This window comes from Brienomyrus brachyistius, unplaced genomic scaffold (assembly GCF_023856365.1).
Source record: "Brienomyrus brachyistius isolate T26 unplaced genomic scaffold, BBRACH_0.4 scaffold50, whole genome shotgun sequence".
In the NCBI taxonomy this organism is placed as follows: Eukaryota; Metazoa; Chordata; class Actinopteri; order Osteoglossiformes; family Mormyridae; genus Brienomyrus; species Brienomyrus brachyistius.
Genome location: NW_026042325.1, coordinates 1,826,987 through 1,845,322, shown reverse-complemented (window position 1 = coordinate 1,845,322; position 18,336 = coordinate 1,826,987). Strand labels below are relative to the sequence as shown.

Below are 18,336 nucleotides of genomic sequence, written 5' to 3'. Positions count from 1 at the left end.
CCCGCCTTTGGCGCCGCAGGAAGGACTTTAAGTATGGTATTCGGTAGAAGTGTTTGGAAAAAGTGAAGTCAGGTCAAAGTTTTGTGTGTTTTTAAAAAGAAAACATTTTGTGCGGTAACGTAAGCAGAGAAAGACCTAGAGCTGCCGCTGATCGGACTTATCGGGGATAAAAAGGAATCGATGCGGGAGATGATTTTGTTCTTGAATTAGAGCAACTCGGCTGGCTGTATAAAGAAGTAAAAAGCGTGGTGAGTGAGGCATCTTAACCATTTCATGCATATTTGGGTTTTAAAAAGGGTATTTATTAGGCCGGCATGTTGTTGATGCTTAAGATGCTTTTTTTAAATGTTTGGTCATGTTAGTGCCGCTTCGATTACTTTCCCATTTTGCTTCTACATGAAACGTTACTTTCTTAATTACTTTTAAAGTTTATTTGTTTACATTGTATCCCCTTCGTCCCATATTTGCTACTTGGCTGCCGAAGTCAGGATCGATCATCCCGTTTTGGCTTTAGGGACGCAGTATTGAGGGGGGGTTGATTCAGGGGCCCTTCGGAGTGTGATCTTTAGCGATTAATTAACAAAGAAAAGAGCGCTTTTATTATGCACCACGTGTTCGCGGGAAGCGCTTTCGCTTCGCCCCGGCCGAGTCATCATCTGCCGCGCTTGGCCTTCCGACCCCCACCCCAGGTGACAGTGGACACATCGAACTCGCTGTAAGAGGCTTCCGAGCTAAAGTGATGCATGCTTTTTATAAAGACCGGAGCTGTTACTAACGAACGTCCTCCGCCCCAAAGCTGAACTCGTCGGCTCGTCTTGACAGCCCGCTGCTTCTCAGGAAGGCCTGCGTGCTGCTTGCAGTTCTACAGGATATCCGCATGCCGCAGACGGAGCTGTGGGGGCTGCGAGCCCTTCATTCCATTTTGTGTCGATTCTGCTTGTTGGGTTTCTAATTTCAAATGCAATTGAAGAATGCTTTATAATTTGCGGAATGCATACAGTGTTTGTACGTCGCACAGAAATCATCTACCCCGTCCCTTTACTTGACGATTCATAAATGTAAAGGCGATTCTCGTAAACTTTAACAAGGGCAGCAATATAGACTGATGTACCTCTCCATTCTCTCCCCCCCCCAAACCGTAAATATACTTAGATTTTTTGTTTTTGATAAAATATAATTGTCATTATCAACCAATAAATGAGTTTTGTCAGTTAAATTAAATATTTAAATATAACTGCAGTGGATGTGATCTTGAACAAAGAATGACAATCCATCCATCTTTGGACTTATTTGGTCTGGGTTTTGTGAGGCGTGAGGCCTACCCCAGACAACGCAAGGCTGAGGTTTACCCTGAACAGGGTGATTACTGTCAAAAAAGCTTTTCCAGTGACAGGCTGTTTCTTGATGCTGTGACACAGCTGAAGTATGAAAATATATCCAAGTTGTTTCCTGTTAACTTTCCCCTTCTTTCACTGTCGACAGGGTGCCTGAGTCGCTGTGGTCTGCCCCAGGAATGCCTTTTTGACTCAACTCTTGTTTCATTGGATATCAGGTCAGATTCCAACACCTCCCTCACTTCAGCCCCTGCTCAGGAATTCGGCTCTTGTCTTACCTGGAGAGCAAGGCCAAAGTTCTCCCTGCTCAGGCATTGAGTATGTCTGTACCCGTGCCATGCGATGGACTGGTATCTTGTGCCCTCTGCTGCCTGGAAATCTCTGAACGGGATAATCAATTAGGATGGATTTCAAACTTAAAACAGTGATGTTGTGATTTTACAGCATTACAAATCGTAAGATTATTTCTGGGAGGAACACCCTGCTCTTTTTGATAGCGGAGCTAATTATATTAAATGTTGCTGTTGTTGTTGTTAAATATAAATAAATGAGGATCATAAGGAATGTAACTGACAGTATTTTTAATTCCATCCTGACTTGTGTAGCGGGGCGATGGCGCAGGAGTGCGGGCGGCAGTACGAGCGTGTCGCTGAGATTGGCGGCGGCGCCTACGGGACGGTGTACAAAGCACGGGACCGCCAGAGTGGCCAGTTTGTAGCTCTGAAGAGCGTGCGTGTGCAGACCGACCAGGATGGCCTCCCCTTGTCCACAGTCAGAGAAGTGGCCTTGCTCAAGCGACTGGAGCAGTTTGAGCATCCCAACGTGGTGAAGTAAGCCGGTGCTGTGCCTTCAGTGAGCGGTGTCGCCACACGCGGCTCGGGGCGTCATCTGAAGTGTCCATGTGTGGCTGTTGTGACCCAGGCTCATGGATGTATGCGCCACCTTGCGGACAGACCAGGAGACCAAGGTAACTCTGGTGTTTGAGCACGTGGATCAAGATCTGAAGACCTACCTGAGCAAGGCTCCTGCTCCAGGACTCCCCGCAGACCGGATACGAGTAAGCATGTGCCCCCCTCTACCTTACCCCTTGGAGACAAATAGTTTTTTTGACTTTGAGCTGAATTTCTAGGTGTTTTAAATCCAGCAGTTTTGTGTGGTGTTGGCCTTCGTAGTTCGACCAAACCGTTCAAAGAACTAATTGGTTCCACTCCTTGACAGGACCTGATGCGTCAGTTGTTGCACGGACTGGTGTTTCTTCACTCCAACTGCGTCCTTCACCGTGACCTGAAGCCAGAGAACATCCTGGTGACCAGCCGAGGGCAGGTCAAGCTGGCAGATTTCGGCCTGGCTCGCATCTACAGCTGTCACATGGCGCTCACCCCAGTGGTAAGGATTTGCCTGGATCCGCATGCTTTTCAGCCACCGGCACTGGCAAAGATGGGCCAACAGAGCACTCTTTGGAGGATGGTGCACTGTCAAAATAAAGTGAGCTAGGTCACCCTTCTGGTCACCTTGAGTCAATATTTTTTTTTTTTGTGTGTGTGTGTGTCCACCATGAGCAGGATATTGACGTTGATCATTGATTTTCAGATGGGTGATAGAGCTCAGTCCCCTCGGTTCATGCCATTCCTGACATCCATGGCCTGCTTCATGACCCCCCCCCCCCCCCCCCCATTTTCGTTCTCAGGTGGTCACACTGTGGTATCGTGCCCCAGAAGTTCTGCTTCAGGCTTCCTACGCAACTCCAGTTGACATATGGAGTACGGGCTGCATCTTTGCAGAGATGTTCAGACGCAAGTGAGTCAAGCTGAGTTTTTTCACACGGCTTTTGGATCCAACTTGGAGAACCGTCCATTTTAGGCCTCTGCAGCGCCACACGTATTGGCCTGAAGCGTCTTTTGTTCTGCAAGGTCCTTTGCTGACATCATGTGGTTAATTGGAGTGTTGCACCCTCTAACCTGTGGTTTACTGATAAAGATGGAAATCCAAATGCCTTTTTATCAATCTGACTCAAGACCAACTGTCAGTGTGCAAATAAGGGGAGGGTTGATGTAGGAGCTTCTAATCACTCTGACAAGTGGCAGTAGGCCTGACACAAAGCAGGCACTGTGCCGTACGGCTTACGGTGACACGCTCGAAACGCCCTTTTGCATCTCGGTATGGGAACATTGCATTTTGGAATGACATGCTCTCTCATCACTCCAAATCTCCCCTCAGGCCTTTGTTCTGTGGTGACTCAGAAGTGGATCAGCTTCGGAAAATTTTCGAGTGAGTACTAAGTGTGGTATCTAGGAAGTAGTTAGACCTCGCTTTTGTGTTTCCTGAACAGTTCTGTACCTTTTTTTTTAAAAAATTTCTGCAGTATGATTGGCTTGCCGTCAGAGGAAGAATGGCCGCCAGATGTCACGCTCTCACGGTGCCTTTTCAGCACGTGTAGTCCCTGCCCAATCACAGATCGCGTCCCTGAAATCAGCCACCAGGGGGCGGATTTGTTGAAGGTAAGATGAATGCGGCTTGGCAGAATTAGGGCAAAGGTCGGTATGATATCAAGCACATTGCAGGCAAGAAGTTCTATATCAAATTCAGAAAATGTATTTAATTTTTTTTAATGTGTAAAAATAAATATTCTTTTCTACAGGAGATGCTGACCTTTGACCCTTTACGAAGAATCTCTGCCTTGAATGCGCTGGAGCACCCTTATTTTCAGGAGGGGTGAAGGGGGAATATTGTGACCACAGAACCAGGGAATATTATGACCACAACTGGCCTTTTTCTGGGCATAGGATGAATCTGCATTAAGTCTGAGCAAATAACTAAAGGCATTAAGTGAAAATGGAACTTTGAACAGCCAATCCAGGCACTGAATTTGGGGGTGGGAATGGGGGGGGCAGGGGCGGGTGTGTGACGTTGATGCCAGTATATATTTGCACCCCCAGGTTTCAGCCCATAATTGTTAGGTCTCTCATATCTGAGTTTGCCTGCTGGAGGAAATGTAACTAATGGTTTATATAGTAAATTACATTTTGATCAGTGCTCTGGGGGGGGGGGGGGGGGGTGCACCTGGGGCAGCCACAGGTCAGTGGTAGTAACTTCGTCAGGACCAAATGACCCAAAACAGACACTTTTGCCAGCAGATACTAAGCATCACTAACTAAAGTCATCGCTTTATTGATAGATAGCAACATACTGATACAGGAACAAGACAACAGCTGGCTTTAGGATGTTAGAGGAACTCGTATTTGGGTAAACAGAACCTATGGGTGTTATAGACGATCATCTGTAGGGAATATCACTGTGTTTTCATGTCACCTGTGTCTGTGCCTCGACTTCACTCCAGTTTCTGCTGCTCTAACCCTTCCATGCTAACTTTAGACATGCAAAACATGAGTATTAGTACAAACTACTGTATTAATACAGTCATATTAAATAAAAGCTGCTCTTTGAGAAGGTGTGTCCTCACATGCCTGTATGAGTCCATGGTGTGTATGGGGGGTGGGTGCAGGAAGCCGGTCACCCAAAGGGTCACTGGCAACTTTGATCAGGAAAGAACTTCAGGGGCTTCAGCAGGATATGAGATTGGAGTTATTTAAAGGTTTTGCAGTTTTATTTCAATATTAAGAAAAATTTACATCTGAGTAACATCATAGTACCTACAGTTAACAATCAAAAATACAGATCATGTGTGGTGATGCTCCTTGACGCTGAGGTTTAGTGTCAGCATACAGTAAACTGCATGGAACTAAATTCCCAGCTCGGCAAATCATTTCTTCAGGAAGCAAAAGGAAAGAGAATAAAGTAATACTTAAAATGTGTAAAAAAAGGAAAAATAATAAATCCAAAATTTGACACTGGAGCAGATAATTTGGCGAAAAAACAGCTCGGAAAGAATCCTACAGTGACAAGTAGGTGTCTCAGCTCTGCACGTTTAAGCCAGAGCAGAAGCCCATACTGCCACTGGCCCGTCTTCTGAAATGGGTTTGTCTTTTCTCTAGATATAACATTCTAATCAACCGTCAAGACTTATACTTGAGATGAGTTCTCGTTCTGGTTTAACTCCATATAAAAACAATCAAAACATGCATATGAACTGGATTTGTTTAAAAATAATCGCAAGCACTTCATTTACATGTAAATCGATGTCAGCAAATGCTGCAGAGAAACCCCCGGAATCCAGGCACAGTGGAGCACTGACCCTATCTCATATGGATCCGGAATCCCTCCTGCCACATGCCGGCGACTGGAACCGTTTTCTCATAGATTTCCAGTAAGTCATACGTACCACATACACCATGCGGTTCATTTGCAGGGACATAACAGATAACTAGCTGATCGATTTATTGACATGGTGATGCAATAATGTGCCTCTAGCTGTAATTATCCCATTTCACCATCTCACCTACATAGTATTGTGCGAATGACACCATTAGAATATTTATAAAAATCATAAACTAAGGTGCAGAATATAATTTTTATAATCAAGGGCATTTTTATGCATATAATTTAGCGAGGAGTTTCATGTTATGGCTGAGATATAGTGAGCAGGGTTTTCACATGGTTCATGATTATTAGACTTGGCTAAGGTGAAGAGACCTCTGCAATGCAGGAATCTAATAATGTAGTCTGTCCTGCACCCACTAGAGGGATCTCTTCTGCTTCGGCACAAAAGGTCAGAGACCCTGAATATTTTTTCGGGAACACGTCCACAGAGGTGGCGGAACAAAAACTGAAACTGTCGAGACGATCTGGCCTCAATGCCTGTCACGTGGATATTACAGCTGACATGAGATGCTTCCTGTATGGCTACCATTCACAGAGGTTGGCTTACATTTTTTCTGTCTCCACCATCATCCAGGTTAGCCATATCTCAGATATGACATTGGCTACTGCTGTCCCTTAGAATTTAAAGCTCTACTCTACTTTTACGCAAAAAAACACAAATAAACTAGCACATACCATATGAACTTCATTATCTAAGTGGCACACTCATCATAATACACTACACTAAAAAGGCATGTATACTGACATCAAGGCATGACTTTCTCCTAGTAATGTCCAAAACTGGCTTAAAAGGGGAGCAGGTTGGAGAAAAGGTTAGCCACTCTGAGGTTCGGAGCAGATGTTCCCCTGGCCAAGAACACTGACATCACACTGCCAGGATCCCACTGTGTGGCTAAAATGGAGAATGTGGTGTTTCAGCTGTATCTATCCCCTGGGAGACCGTGGGAGGGGGCCAAGAGACATGGCAAGTTCACAGATTGACATCTTGGCCAAACACTGGGGAGGCTGCGTATGTGGTCAAGGACTTGAGAAAGGCAGACTATACCAGGTGATCACTCAGTTAAGGAAAAGGCAGAACAAGGTAATTATGTCTGGCGGGAACAAAAGTTTGAGGAGGTCAGGCAGGACCAAAGAAAGTAAAAAAATTATAAACAGGGAACCAAGGTCCTCAGGAACTACTGTACAAACACCAGAAAATACTGTATGGATTACGAATGCTTGTGTCCACATGCTTTTTTGTAGTCTCTGCTTGTCAACAATAATATTTCTTGTGTTCGTGTATGTGTTTCTGTGCATATATGATAAAAGGCTCAGTAGAAAATGCGAAAGGATTGTAGAGCGAGTACTTGTGTGTTTACATGGCACATGTGGTGTGGGTGTACATGTCTGTGCTGTGCTCCATGTCCGTGTGTGTATGTATGTGTGTGCATCCCTCGGCATTTCCATCGGTAGCCCTATAGAAAAGCACTGGGGTTGGCCCTGGGGTCCTTCTGGTTCCTGTATCGAGCAGCAAGCCACACACCCAAGATCTGAAACGAACAACAAACCCATGTGACACACTGGCAGGAAGCTCAAGGTGGCGGGGGGGGGGGGTGATAATGTGGAGGAGAACTTTGGCCTTGCTCTCCATGTAAGACAAGCTGACCTCTGTGAAACTGAAGAACAGCCCAACCCCGCCCAGAATCTTGAGAGCTTCTGCTGAGTGCTGAAGCATTTTCTCTCCGCATGTCTGGCAGACATAGTTCCGACATTGCTGGGACAGAGACACAGTCATAGGTGGCATGTTCATACCTGTTAAATCCAGTTCTCATAAGATACCAAGCACAGATCAAGAAGTAGCTTTAATTTCATAGGATTATTCGAAGTTTTCCTGGGAACTCTTAGCCTGCCAATCATCATGGTTAATGAATTAATTCTCATTTCACCAGGCTCACCCCTTCCAAAGTTACAGCAGGCAATCATAACTTTTCCTGTGTGACTGAAAGTTCAAGCCTCAAACCACAGCTGATTCCCAGCCAATCACTATCATTCAAAGCCTCTCCTGCTCATTCCTATTCATTCAATTAAGCTGATTGTTGTGGCGTTCGATGCGTTCTAGGAATGTGGTGATTTATTCAGTCCCACTCAAAAAAATATAACAAATATTTATCTTTAAATCAAAACAAAAATATATATGATTAACCTCCATAAGGTATTAAGGCATAAGGGACTATACTAGGTATTATTAAAAGAAAGAGAGATTTGAGAGGCCATAGGTTTGCTGAAACAGTGGATGCAGTATATTAAGAATTGACTGAAATATTAAATAAATGAAAGCAAAGGGAAACTTCAAAACGATCCAAAGCAGAAAAGGTAGAACGTGAAACTTAGCATTTTAAGCTTTTTGGCCTTTCTAGGCAAGTTACATTTGCTTTATAGCACAGAACTGGTGACTGGAACAGACGGCTAAGGCCAGACGCTAAGCACTGGCAACACTGGCCGCATGCGCTTGCTTTAAGTTGGAGTTTCTATATTTCTACATATGCAGTCACATGGGTAAACATTTGATTCTGGAGAAGTAGATGATTTTTAATTAAATTCAATTTTCATTTATTGTTAGAATTTCAAATACGATTTCTCCTGTATCATTAACAATTTAGTATCAATGAATGATGTACTGCCACATTTTCTTGTTAAATGTCTTGGGGCAAGTGAATGCAACTATGACACTATGCAATTAAAACTGTTTTGACACAGTCAGAATTTAAAATGGTGACGTTACCAAAAAACAAACAAAAAAACGTTAGACTAGCACAACCTTTTGTTTAGATTCATTAACTATGTTCTTAACCACAGATAGAGGTTTCCAGTCCTAATGACTAATGCAGAAAAACAGCTCACGTCTCAGTGTAGAGCTACTTACAGCCTGGCAGGTAAAGTGCTGATACTCGGCTGTGATGTTCAGCAGTCCGCAGCAGTTCAGATTCTTCTCCAGCTCAACCTTTGTTTCGTTCTGTAACATTTTCCAGGTGGCATTCAGGAGCGCCACCTGTAGGTACGAGACAGAGGTGCAAGTGGGCGATTAGTAAGGATGAGGATATGGATGATGAGGGAAAGGCAGACAGCGAAAATGATTAATAAGACGAGTGAAGGGGGTGTGGGGACATTTGCACAATAATGATCCAGAAGAAAAATGTGCAAGACATTTTGACAAAGAAGGAATCCAACATATTACCAGATACTCACTTGTTGTGAACGGTTCATCGCCAAGCAAGAACAGGATACTCCAAACTGGAAAAGGAATACTAAGAGGAGAATGACCATATACTGACAAAGTCGTCAAGGAAATGTCACCGGCAGTGTAGCAGTAATGTATTACCATTGTCTCTAATGTTAATAACAAAAACACATTCTGCCAATCAAACAAATTTTCATTAAAAGACCAGTAAACTCATGGTGACAGGTAATGTTAGAAATCAGTACTTAATCTAAACTGGGAGCCAGGCAGCTCTTGCTACCTCACACTACAGCTGGGGCCATAAAAGATACAAAGAAGAGTATGACTTGGTGATGATTGAGGGCTCCGATGAGGCCAACGATGGCGATGAGCAGCAGGAAAACACCCACAGCGATCACCCCGCCGATGATGTGGATGCTGAAGACAATGCCGAAGCCTTTGGCCCAGGCTGCTACCCCAATCAGCAGCAGCCCCACTAGCTAAAAAGACAGCATAAACAATGATATAAATAATTTGAATTATAAATCAGGGGGAATCCCCTGAAGGGCAGGTATGAAACGTAGAGTGCAATATCTACTGAAGCCAAAATTCAGAGACATCATGAATATGAATAATAATAATAATAATAAAAAAGCCCTAACCCATGTTCTGTTTAAAAGGAACCACAACCTCAAAAATAATACATGCATAAACTAAAAATGAGCAATGAAGCATTCTGTGACATGACTGTAAGAGCATGGCTGCAAAAGAAAATCGAACGCACCGATACACAGAGAGTACGTAGTATAATTTAGACATAGCTGATATTTAGAAAAGTGACCGAGGTGCAGTCTACGGAAAACTGGTACGTTACACTAATTAAACTCGCTGGCTAAAGGACGTGCTGATTTTCATTCCAGCTGAGCACTAAATTAACCTCTAACTTATACTTCAGATAGACAAACATCATTTTGTGTCACCAATTTATAAATACAGTGCCACAAACACCAAATACAGTAAGTCTGCACTTACTTCCCTAAAGGCATCCCTGTGAGCGCCCTATCCTTGGCAATCCTTTACAAATTTCAGGCATACAAAAACATGAAAAGTATCCAAGCAAAACAAGGCGCAAGCATTCAAAATGCCATGATTCATTTTCCATCGATGGCAGGTTAACAAAATGCAACAAAAAATAACGCACTGATTTAAACGATCTTGGTCCACATGCAAACCGTAACAGGAACATCTTCAATGAGTATAACACATATTATTCAGGGAAGATAACGAATAAGAAGTACAGTGAGTATCTCTTAAATAAAATAGAATAAAATATAAGAAGGTATACCTCTCAAATAAGCATATTCTGATAAATGAAGCCAAAATTGGAGCACCAGCTGAACTGAGCGCATCCTCTATCAAAGCAGATGACTACCAAACTGACTGAAATATCACAATCACATGCAGTATCCCTAATGAATCCACGGATTTAATCACACCTGGATATAGAGGCAACATATTAGCAGAACTTTTTGCTTAGTCATAGAAAGCAGTCTGTATACTGGTCACTTTACTGATGGTGGAGAGCAGCTAATAAACCAAAATAACAACAGCATCCAGTACTTGTCCTTCAGCCAAGGATGCTATAGCTGCTCCTTCTGCGATACCGCTATAGCTTGAGATTTCTGCGCTAGGTTTACATACACATTACCACCAGTTAACCCCGTGTAAAGGCATAGTTCATTACTGAGAGCTGGGCAAGCCATAAGATTAACAGCCTCCATGCAAAACAAGCCTCGCATTAAATATCCTTTTAAAAAATGACCTATTCCTTCTCTGTTCTTTCCAAACTACTGGAGAGCTGAAGCCAACTGTCTACCTGATGTGACTTATTTGTCACAGTACTTGCCCAATAACTATCTGTTACAGTACCAGCAGCAGATTTACTGGTAACACTGGACCAGTGCAGCTGTCCAAATACTCTGACAAATGTAAACTGAGGACAACTTCATCAAAGCGTTGAAATAAACATAACGGCACATTTCACATTGCACCCCCCCCCCCCAGAAAAAAACATAATCTGACAGCCTAACAAGAAAACAGTCGCTGGAATTCTTTTTCTGTTTACCTTTTTAAACACGTCTAAATGCATACTGACATCGCTTTCATATGACAGCCAAAATAAAGCGCTGTGTCCTATTTTCAGGAAGAACACATTTTTTTTAAATAAGTCACCAGCACCGCGCAATCTTGCATTGTGTGTTACTTAATTAATCGCATCAAACAGGCGCACAGCGCTGAGGCCGCCGGAGGCCTGGGTGCCCGCATCACCTCCGGCTTTCTGCTTCCTCAAAGTCACGCGGTCCAATAAAAAAGGCGACCAACGATCAACGGAAAGTCAATAAAATACAACAAAACACTCTGGCAGCCGGCCGGCAGTGGCGGCGCGTCCGTAACGCGGCTCGACCGCCGGACGATACGCAGTGTGGTCGCGATTATCCACATTAGGCTAGTGGAGTGAATACGGTACCCGACTGATCAACTTTTCGTCCAAATAAAGCATACGACAAAACATCGTATATAGATACAAGTTTACCTCAGAGAATGAGTACGAAGCAGCTGGCTAGCAGGCTAGGCTAAGCGGGCATCGCCGGGTGACTAAGCGCCAGTACTCAGGTTATGCTCCGGCTCGGCCCCAGATGAACGACCCACATACAACGGGCCGAGGCAGCTAACGGGGCTCCGGCGATCACTCACCATGTAAACCACGTTCAGGGAACAAAGGGCGTTTTTCGAGCACGTAAAGCCGCCACACGCCATTTTGCACCCGGTAGGCTTCCACAGCCGGCGGCCGAAGCTCCTACGCTCTTGCAGTCCACTTGACAACTGTAAAGAAAGAGAAAGAGCGCAGCGCCTCGTCAGAGCCGAGCTCCCTCGCGGCCACCACCACTCGCGCTCACCAACTTCCGCCACCCAGCGGGTCCGGGGAGGCCGTCAGCGTCGGGCGTAGAGCGAGGCCACGCCCTCTGCGCGACTCTGCGCGGCGAGTCTTCTCGGCTCCTTTATTGCGCAAAGAAATTTCCATGTGATTTTACATTTGTTTACTGAAGCTTTTTTTTCGAATGCGCAGTGCAAGGCAAGTACATAATACATCACAAACTGCGTATTTTTTTCACAAGCCTCTTTTGAGGCCTGTTGTCATCAAATAACTAAGTTATGTTTTGTGTCAATCTTCATATCGTCAACCATTTTCATCCAGTCTAAATAATTTTATTTAAGTAAAATGCGTATTAGTTTAATGAGGGACGTCGTAATTTGATTTCAGATACATTTTGAATTAAATGGCATTATAATAGCCTACTACTCTGTATACGATATTTTTTGGTGGATGGATGAATTTGACTACTATCCTGAGCATATTTGCTGAATTTCTGGTGTAAACTTTTTTTTTGTTTGTTTTTTAAATTGGGTCAAATGAAATGCATACTATTTAATTATAATTATGGGTGCCACTGGGTAGCGCTGTCACCTTACACCTCCAGGGTTATGGGATGAACTCCACCCTGTGTGCGGAGTATGTATGTTCTTCTCGTGTTTTGCCTGTTTCCTCCCATAGTGCAAAAAATATGCAGTTATGAGAATTGGTATTTGACAATTTTCCACAAATTTGTGACTGTGCATTTGTTTCGTTGTCTCATCAAGGGTATATATAACCTGTGTTGTGTAGGATAGTCCCCGCTCCCCTCCCCCCAAAACATACACAATCACATGCCTGTTTCAGTGAAGTGTTTTTTAGGATGGATCTCTTTCACTTGTTGGTTTCTGTCTATTCTTTTATTTTTTTTAATTGCCGAAGCCTGCTCGCCTCACCATACTCTTTTTTTGCCTCGCGAGGTATGCTGAGGTTTAGCTAATGCTGCCAATATGACGCAGCATTAAATCCGAAGTCTAAAAATACAGTTAATTGCTAGATATCAAATCGCAACACTCGTAGTGTAACTAATATAATTCTACTTAAAACCCACATAAAAAAAAAAAAAAAAAAAAAATACGGATACAATTCATTAATAAAGGTCTTATCGGTTTGCATTACATCATTTGTAGGCATTTTTCTGTGATTGTTCAACACTGCATTCTTAATCCTTGTGTTGATGTTCGTTTTGATAGTTTTGCTTTATAATATATCATATAATATAATGTTGCACTTTGCGCAAGGCGGGAACCAATCACATATTGCAGGTGCACACTCATTTTAAGGTCAATTTAATTAGAGTAATCGTGACAGTTCTATTATATATGCATTATCCATTAATTAATACGAGCCAATGAACGATAGCAGATAACGGGATCACAGAACAAAGGTTTTAAGGCTCCGCTGCTGAGCCTGCTGTCTCTGTCGGTCGCTGTCGCAGCTGGGCTCATGCTGCGGCTCCTCACAGCTGCCGGGTGGGAAGCTCTCGGTGGCCGGTGAACGGTCCGCAGTAGATGTGTGGATGATTTCTAGTCCTAAAATGTGTAACATAATTGGATTGGTTTGGGGGCTCGATGCATTCATGGAGGTTTTGGAGGGTCGGGGACTAATGCCCCTGTGACGACATGCACGCTCTCCCTCTGAGGGCCCCCTAAAAACGTACAGTATGGTACTTGGGTCCGAAATAAATGTATCACTATTATTGCCATTATTATTTACATTTATGCATGTGCTACGGGAACAGGCGGAACACAAATGTAAGGCCGGCTGTGCTGGGTGGTCGAATGTCTTCAGCTAGTGAAAAGCGAAGATAATGACAGAAAAAAAGAATCAACTTGTGGAAGCAAGACAGTCTAAAGAAATCGGAGTGAGTTACACACCTGTAAAAACTGTAAAATGTTACTGCAAAGCGTTGCATAAATAACTCACCGTTTTTCAAAACTGACTTTTGCTTACTTAATACTGGCAATCTATAGTATAAACATAATACTTGGATACCATTAAGGTCAAATGCATGTATGTGGGTTTCCTCTGCAGCTCCCTAATTAGATTACTAATTAGTCGACTGATGGATTGACGAGCCCTCACACCTGGATTTTAACAGCTGCGCTAAAGGTTACGCCAAAAACCTGCACACACACGGGACCTTTGCGGATAAGATTGGATACTCCTGCTCTAGGAACATCCCTGTCTGGATGTACAATACCGATACAATAAAACTCCTTAGTAAGTGAAGGAAAACTTAATTCCGTTCTATTGTGATTGTCTAAGTGGCTTCACTGTTTGCAGATCCATGATTTTTCATTTTATATTTTTCATGCTGGTAATTTTAATCATGCTGGAAAGATGATTTAATTTGTCCCAAGAAGATGAACATAAATGAGGTGTCAGGCCCACACCAGATCAACTGCAACCACACCCAGCTTCTCCCGAACAACCCCGCCTACACCGATTATCTTTCCAGGCTTATGAACAGACACGAGTGATCCTACCCAATTACTACATTTACGTTAACATGGGCTTTGGTACATACTGTTTTCTTATTGGTCCAGAGATGTCATGTGGGTGCAAAGGCAGTTCCAGCAGCCTAATAATAGTTCTATATTATGGTGTTTTAATGTTTTATTAAATATGTTCATATAATAACCTGTGTACCTTTTTGAACATAAATATGTAGTCATTCTTATCAGCATAACTCCTTGGTTTTTTTATAATACACGTGTCTGTTGACGGTTTCTATGGTAACCTGACAGACTTGCCACTTCCAAGTGAACAGTCTGACCTGACATTCAAGCCTTATAGGGACTATTTTTTTTATAGTGCTGATTGCAACATTGTAACTTTATTAAATGTAACTCCAGTTTGGTTTGTGTTTGGCTGCATTACACCAAGTTGCCCTTGATTATCTTTGTATAACCACACACCTCGTTGTGGTTTATCCCTTAAACCAGCTGTTCCATGCACTCATTGTGAAGTATTGAGTGTTTTGCACCATACAGAGTGATATGGATGACCGTGCTTGTATTCTCGTGTATGACCTATAGTCTCCACGGTCTGCATTTTCGATTTTTGCCCTTGTTTCTCTCTGGTTGTGGTTGTCTCATGGATCCAGGAGCCTGACCCTCCATTTTGCTCCTTGGATTGTTATTGGATTGTTTGAGATCTTTGAGCCTCTGCGCGACCACAACTCTGCACTTGGACCCTCCCTGCGTATTCATTACAGAATACTTTGTCTTGTTCATGGATCCAGCAGAGGTAGAAAGCAGGCTGACCACAGCAAGAGGAACAGCTAAATGAATTGGTTCATTTATTAAGTGAGGGTTTGCCCCGCCTTCCTGCATCAGGCCAAGCCGCCCTGGCATTTACCGTGTCTTCTACCTCTCCAGTAACTCTTGTCGCTTTACCTGACAAGTTTGATGGACACCCTGATTGCTGTAATGGCTATTTGATGCAATGTGCTGTTTGTTTGGATCACTATTCTGATAACATCCAAATGATGTGACAAAACGTGCAATTCATTATGTCTCTGTTACTTTTGGAAACGGTCACATCAAAATAACCCTGTATGTCACTCTGACACCAGCTTCTTAGAGGGTCTAAAGTGGGTGTTCAATCACCCCTCCTAGGGAAGGATGCCAGGGAGTGCTGAGACTGGATAAGACAAGGTAATTTCCTTACTTCCAATTCTGCCTTAGTGTTAGGTAGCATGGGCACTGGAAGTGGTTGAAATGAGTTTGTCTTTCTCAATGCCTACCGTATGGGGCTAAATTCTCATGTACAAACCGGGCTTGCCTGCAAGGGAGGATGAATGGGAACAGCGGAGACCTGTCCAAGCTTCTGACCTGGATGGAGCTCGGATGCCAAGCCCTGAAAAGGAAAGACTGGAACCCGTGCAGCTTGGCAGGCAATCCCTGAGCCCAGAGGAACGACAATGACAGATATAGCAGCAACTTGGCCTATACTGTGGAGGAGCCGGCCATCTCCGGGCCGCCCGTCCAGCTCGTCCACCACCAGGCTTCAGCCCATGATCTACTTGGGTGAGAATATCCTCAATAACCATTGTATGCCAACATCAGTTAACTATTCTGGTTGAATTATCCAACAGAAATGTTTGTTTTTCTGTTCAACCGTTAATTGACTCTGGGTCTGCAAACTAGAGGTCCCCTTAGCCCCGATTAACCAAACCTCTATCGGTCCAGGGGTTTCACGGCAAGCCATTAGGGGACAGCCTGGTTCCTCACCATACACAACCCGTCACCATGTATACTGTAGTCTGCCATTGCGAAAACATCCAGTTACCTTCTCCTAGTGCCCCTGCGATATTAGGATGATCCCCTCACTATAAGCATAATCAGGCCTTCTAGCTCTCTAGCAGCCTCAAGGTTGTTTGTTGAGAATATTGGGCTTTGGCATCTTTGCATAGATGATTGAGTCTTGAATATTATTACCGTAAAGTTTATATATCCAAATTGGAGAGCCCACCATGTTCATCAAATTGGACTTGGGAAGTGCCTACAATCTCACCCATATAAGAGAATGGGATGACTAGAAACTGCATGTGTTTGTGGCCACTAGGGGGCACTATGAGTACCTGGTGGTGCCTTATGGATTAGATAATATAGCAGCCATTTTTCAGTCATTCTGTGGCATTATCTGTTCCTGATCATTTACAATGATGATCTGGGTTCACACTTCCGTCTGTTCTGGTCACCTGGAAATCACCCAGACTTTGAACCTCATTAACCGCAAGTTTTGGTGGCCCTCATTGGTAGATCTCCGGGATTATATGCTTGCATGTTACACATGCGTCCAAGTGAAGACCCCTATGTTGATGCCAGCCGGCACCTTGGAGTCTTTGCAGTGCCACAAAGACAGTGTTTCGCACATCAATATGGATTTCATAACCGACCTGTCCCCATCACTAGTCGTTGACCAGTTTCCCATGTTGCTTAATCCTTTTTACTTGGTTACCTACCACAATGTCTGTGGCAGAGTTTCACATCTGATACAGATAATCAGGACCTTCAGTAGCATCTCAGCATTAGAACCAGCCAAGCTGCCGAAGGGCCTGATTATCAATATCAGGTGTGTTAAATTAGGACCTTCACCTAAGCTCTGCAGGGTGGCAGATCTTCAGGAGCAGGAATGAGCACCCATGATACAGAGGGCATGATTGTACCTTGCTTCTTTGATATAGGTGTCCAGGGTTTCCTCCTCCGGTCTGGATAAAGAGAAGAGACATCCCTTGGGAAGTGTTGCCCCCTCAAGTATGTTGAGGCTAAGCTTCTACGGGGAGGCAGCCCCAATGCCTTAGCTTAGCTGAACATGTCTGCATAATCTCCACATTGTGGGGGAATTGAGGAGGAACTTTCAGCCAGAGGACTTTCAAATGAGGAGATTCTGCAAAGGAGCTTCGTACATTCAGACACATGTACTTACTAGGGGGACAGCAAATCTCTCTACAAACTTAACACTGAAACAGTTATCAGCGACTCCAGAGCAGAACAGGGCCACGTCACTCACATGCATTTGCCCGGAGCTACTACCTGTTTCTGTACGATGTTCACCCAGGAAAAGGCTCCTACCCTTATGTCTTGCTTGGAGATTCGTGATAGTGGAACAACATTCTTCCTAACCGCATCAGCTCTGGCCCAAGGCTTGCTGGTAATGGACTGGTGCGGGGTGGTTTGGTCCTGGGTTGAGACTGGTGCTGCTCTTGAATGATGCTGTCCAAAGCTATCGACAACTTTACATAGTCTTCAAACAACTTGGCTTCTCCTCGACAAGAGATCTGAGCCTGGACCTCAGGATTCTGCCCTCGTCTATAAAGGACTTGCAAGCACAACAACGGCCAACCCAATCCTGCAAAGAGAGTCCAGCACTCAAGGTAGGAGTCTGTAGCTAATTGGTTCCCTTTCTTGGGTTTGCACAGCCTATCCCCTCGGCTGTGTCCAACAACTGGGTGATCAAGCACTTCACAAAAGCTTTCTTGTGAGTCAAGGATGTGCCTTTTCTCAGCCAGAGGGCAGCTGCCCACTTGCGACGTTGCCTGTGCACGCGGAATGTGACAATTTATGAGAGACGTGAAGAGTCCATCTCTTGACTTTGGGGGTCTATTTTGTTCTATATACAATTATGAAATCCATGTGAATTTTTTCCTGAAAACGGCACAACAGTTACATTACAGAAAATGATAGTAGTTCAGTGAAATTTTTCTTCACTGATTTATTTAAACCTAAAACCAAGATGGTAAAGGATTTAAACTAAACAGGGAACATCACAGTTGACCAAGGGTCAACACCATATTGAATTCTGATAGACATTTTGATCAACATCAAATTAGCAATTTGTCCCATAGTCATAGTTTTTAAAAAAACGTAGCCTTAATATTTTTTTCTCAGTTAAAAGACTTCGGCATGGACACAGACCGGCCTTGCCAGGTACACGTACAGCTGGGTGGACCTTCCCAGCAATTAACATAAAAATTGAACAGGCAAGATTTTCACAGCCACTAAGTAAAATCAAGCAGATGCTGAATAGGAGTTTGAAGTGGTCATGTG

The 18,336-nt window shown here is 43.8% G+C and overlaps 2 protein-coding genes across 2 annotated transcripts; one reads left to right on the top strand and one right to left on the bottom strand.

Annotated features, from left to right (window-relative positions):
* cdk4 (cyclin-dependent kinase 4) lies at positions 1-4,781 on the top strand. Its single transcript, XM_049000372.1, has 9 exons — positions 1-248; positions 1,483-1,552; positions 1,940-2,164; positions 2,256-2,391; positions 2,553-2,720; positions 3,022-3,131; positions 3,552-3,602; positions 3,697-3,832; positions 3,973-4,781. Exons 3-9 carry the CDS (start codon positions 1,947-1,949, stop codon positions 4,048-4,050), a joined length of 897 nt encoding a protein of 298 aa, XP_048856329.1. The 5' UTR covers positions 1-248; positions 1,483-1,552; positions 1,940-1,946; the 3' UTR covers positions 4,051-4,781.
* A 135-nt stretch (positions 4,782-4,916) lies between these two features.
* Positions 4,917-11,800, bottom strand: LOC125723619 (tetraspanin-31-like). The gene is made up of 6 exons (XM_049000374.1): positions 11,563-11,800; positions 9,141-9,308; positions 8,838-8,918; positions 8,515-8,640; positions 7,258-7,365; positions 4,917-7,141 (listed from the first exon to the last, which is right to left on the bottom strand). Exons 1-6 carry the CDS (start codon positions 11,623-11,625, stop codon positions 7,067-7,069), a joined length of 621 nt encoding a protein of 206 aa, XP_048856331.1. The 5' UTR covers positions 11,626-11,800; the 3' UTR covers positions 4,917-7,066.
* Positions 11,801-18,336: the final 6,536 nt, after the last annotated feature.

Bases quoted from the DNA above. Each gene is read 5' to 3' on its own strand.
- cdk4 (XM_049000372.1), top strand. From the start codon at position 1,947: ATGGCGCAGGAGTGCGGGCGGCAGTACGAGCGTGTCGCTGAGATTGGC. The intron at 2,721-3,021 runs GTAAGGATTTGC...TTTCGTTCTCAG, and splicing joins ACATGGCGCTCACCCCAGTG to GTGGTCACACTGTGGTATCG. The intron at 3,833-3,972 runs GTAAGATGAATG...TCTTTTCTACAG, and splicing joins AGGGGGCGGATTTGTTGAAG to GAGATGCTGACCTTTGACCC.
- LOC125723619 (XM_049000374.1), bottom strand. From the start codon at position 11,625: ATGGCGTGTGGCGGCTTTACGTGCTCGAAAAACGCCCTTTGTTCCCTG. The intron at 8,641-8,837 runs GTGAGTATCTGG...TCGTACCTACAG, and splicing joins CGATGAACCGTTCACAACAA to GTGGCGCTCCTGAATGCCAC. The intron at 7,366-8,514 runs GTAAGTAGCTCT...TCTCTGTCCCAG, and splicing joins AGCACTTTACCTGCCAGGCT to CAATGTCGGAACTATGTCTG.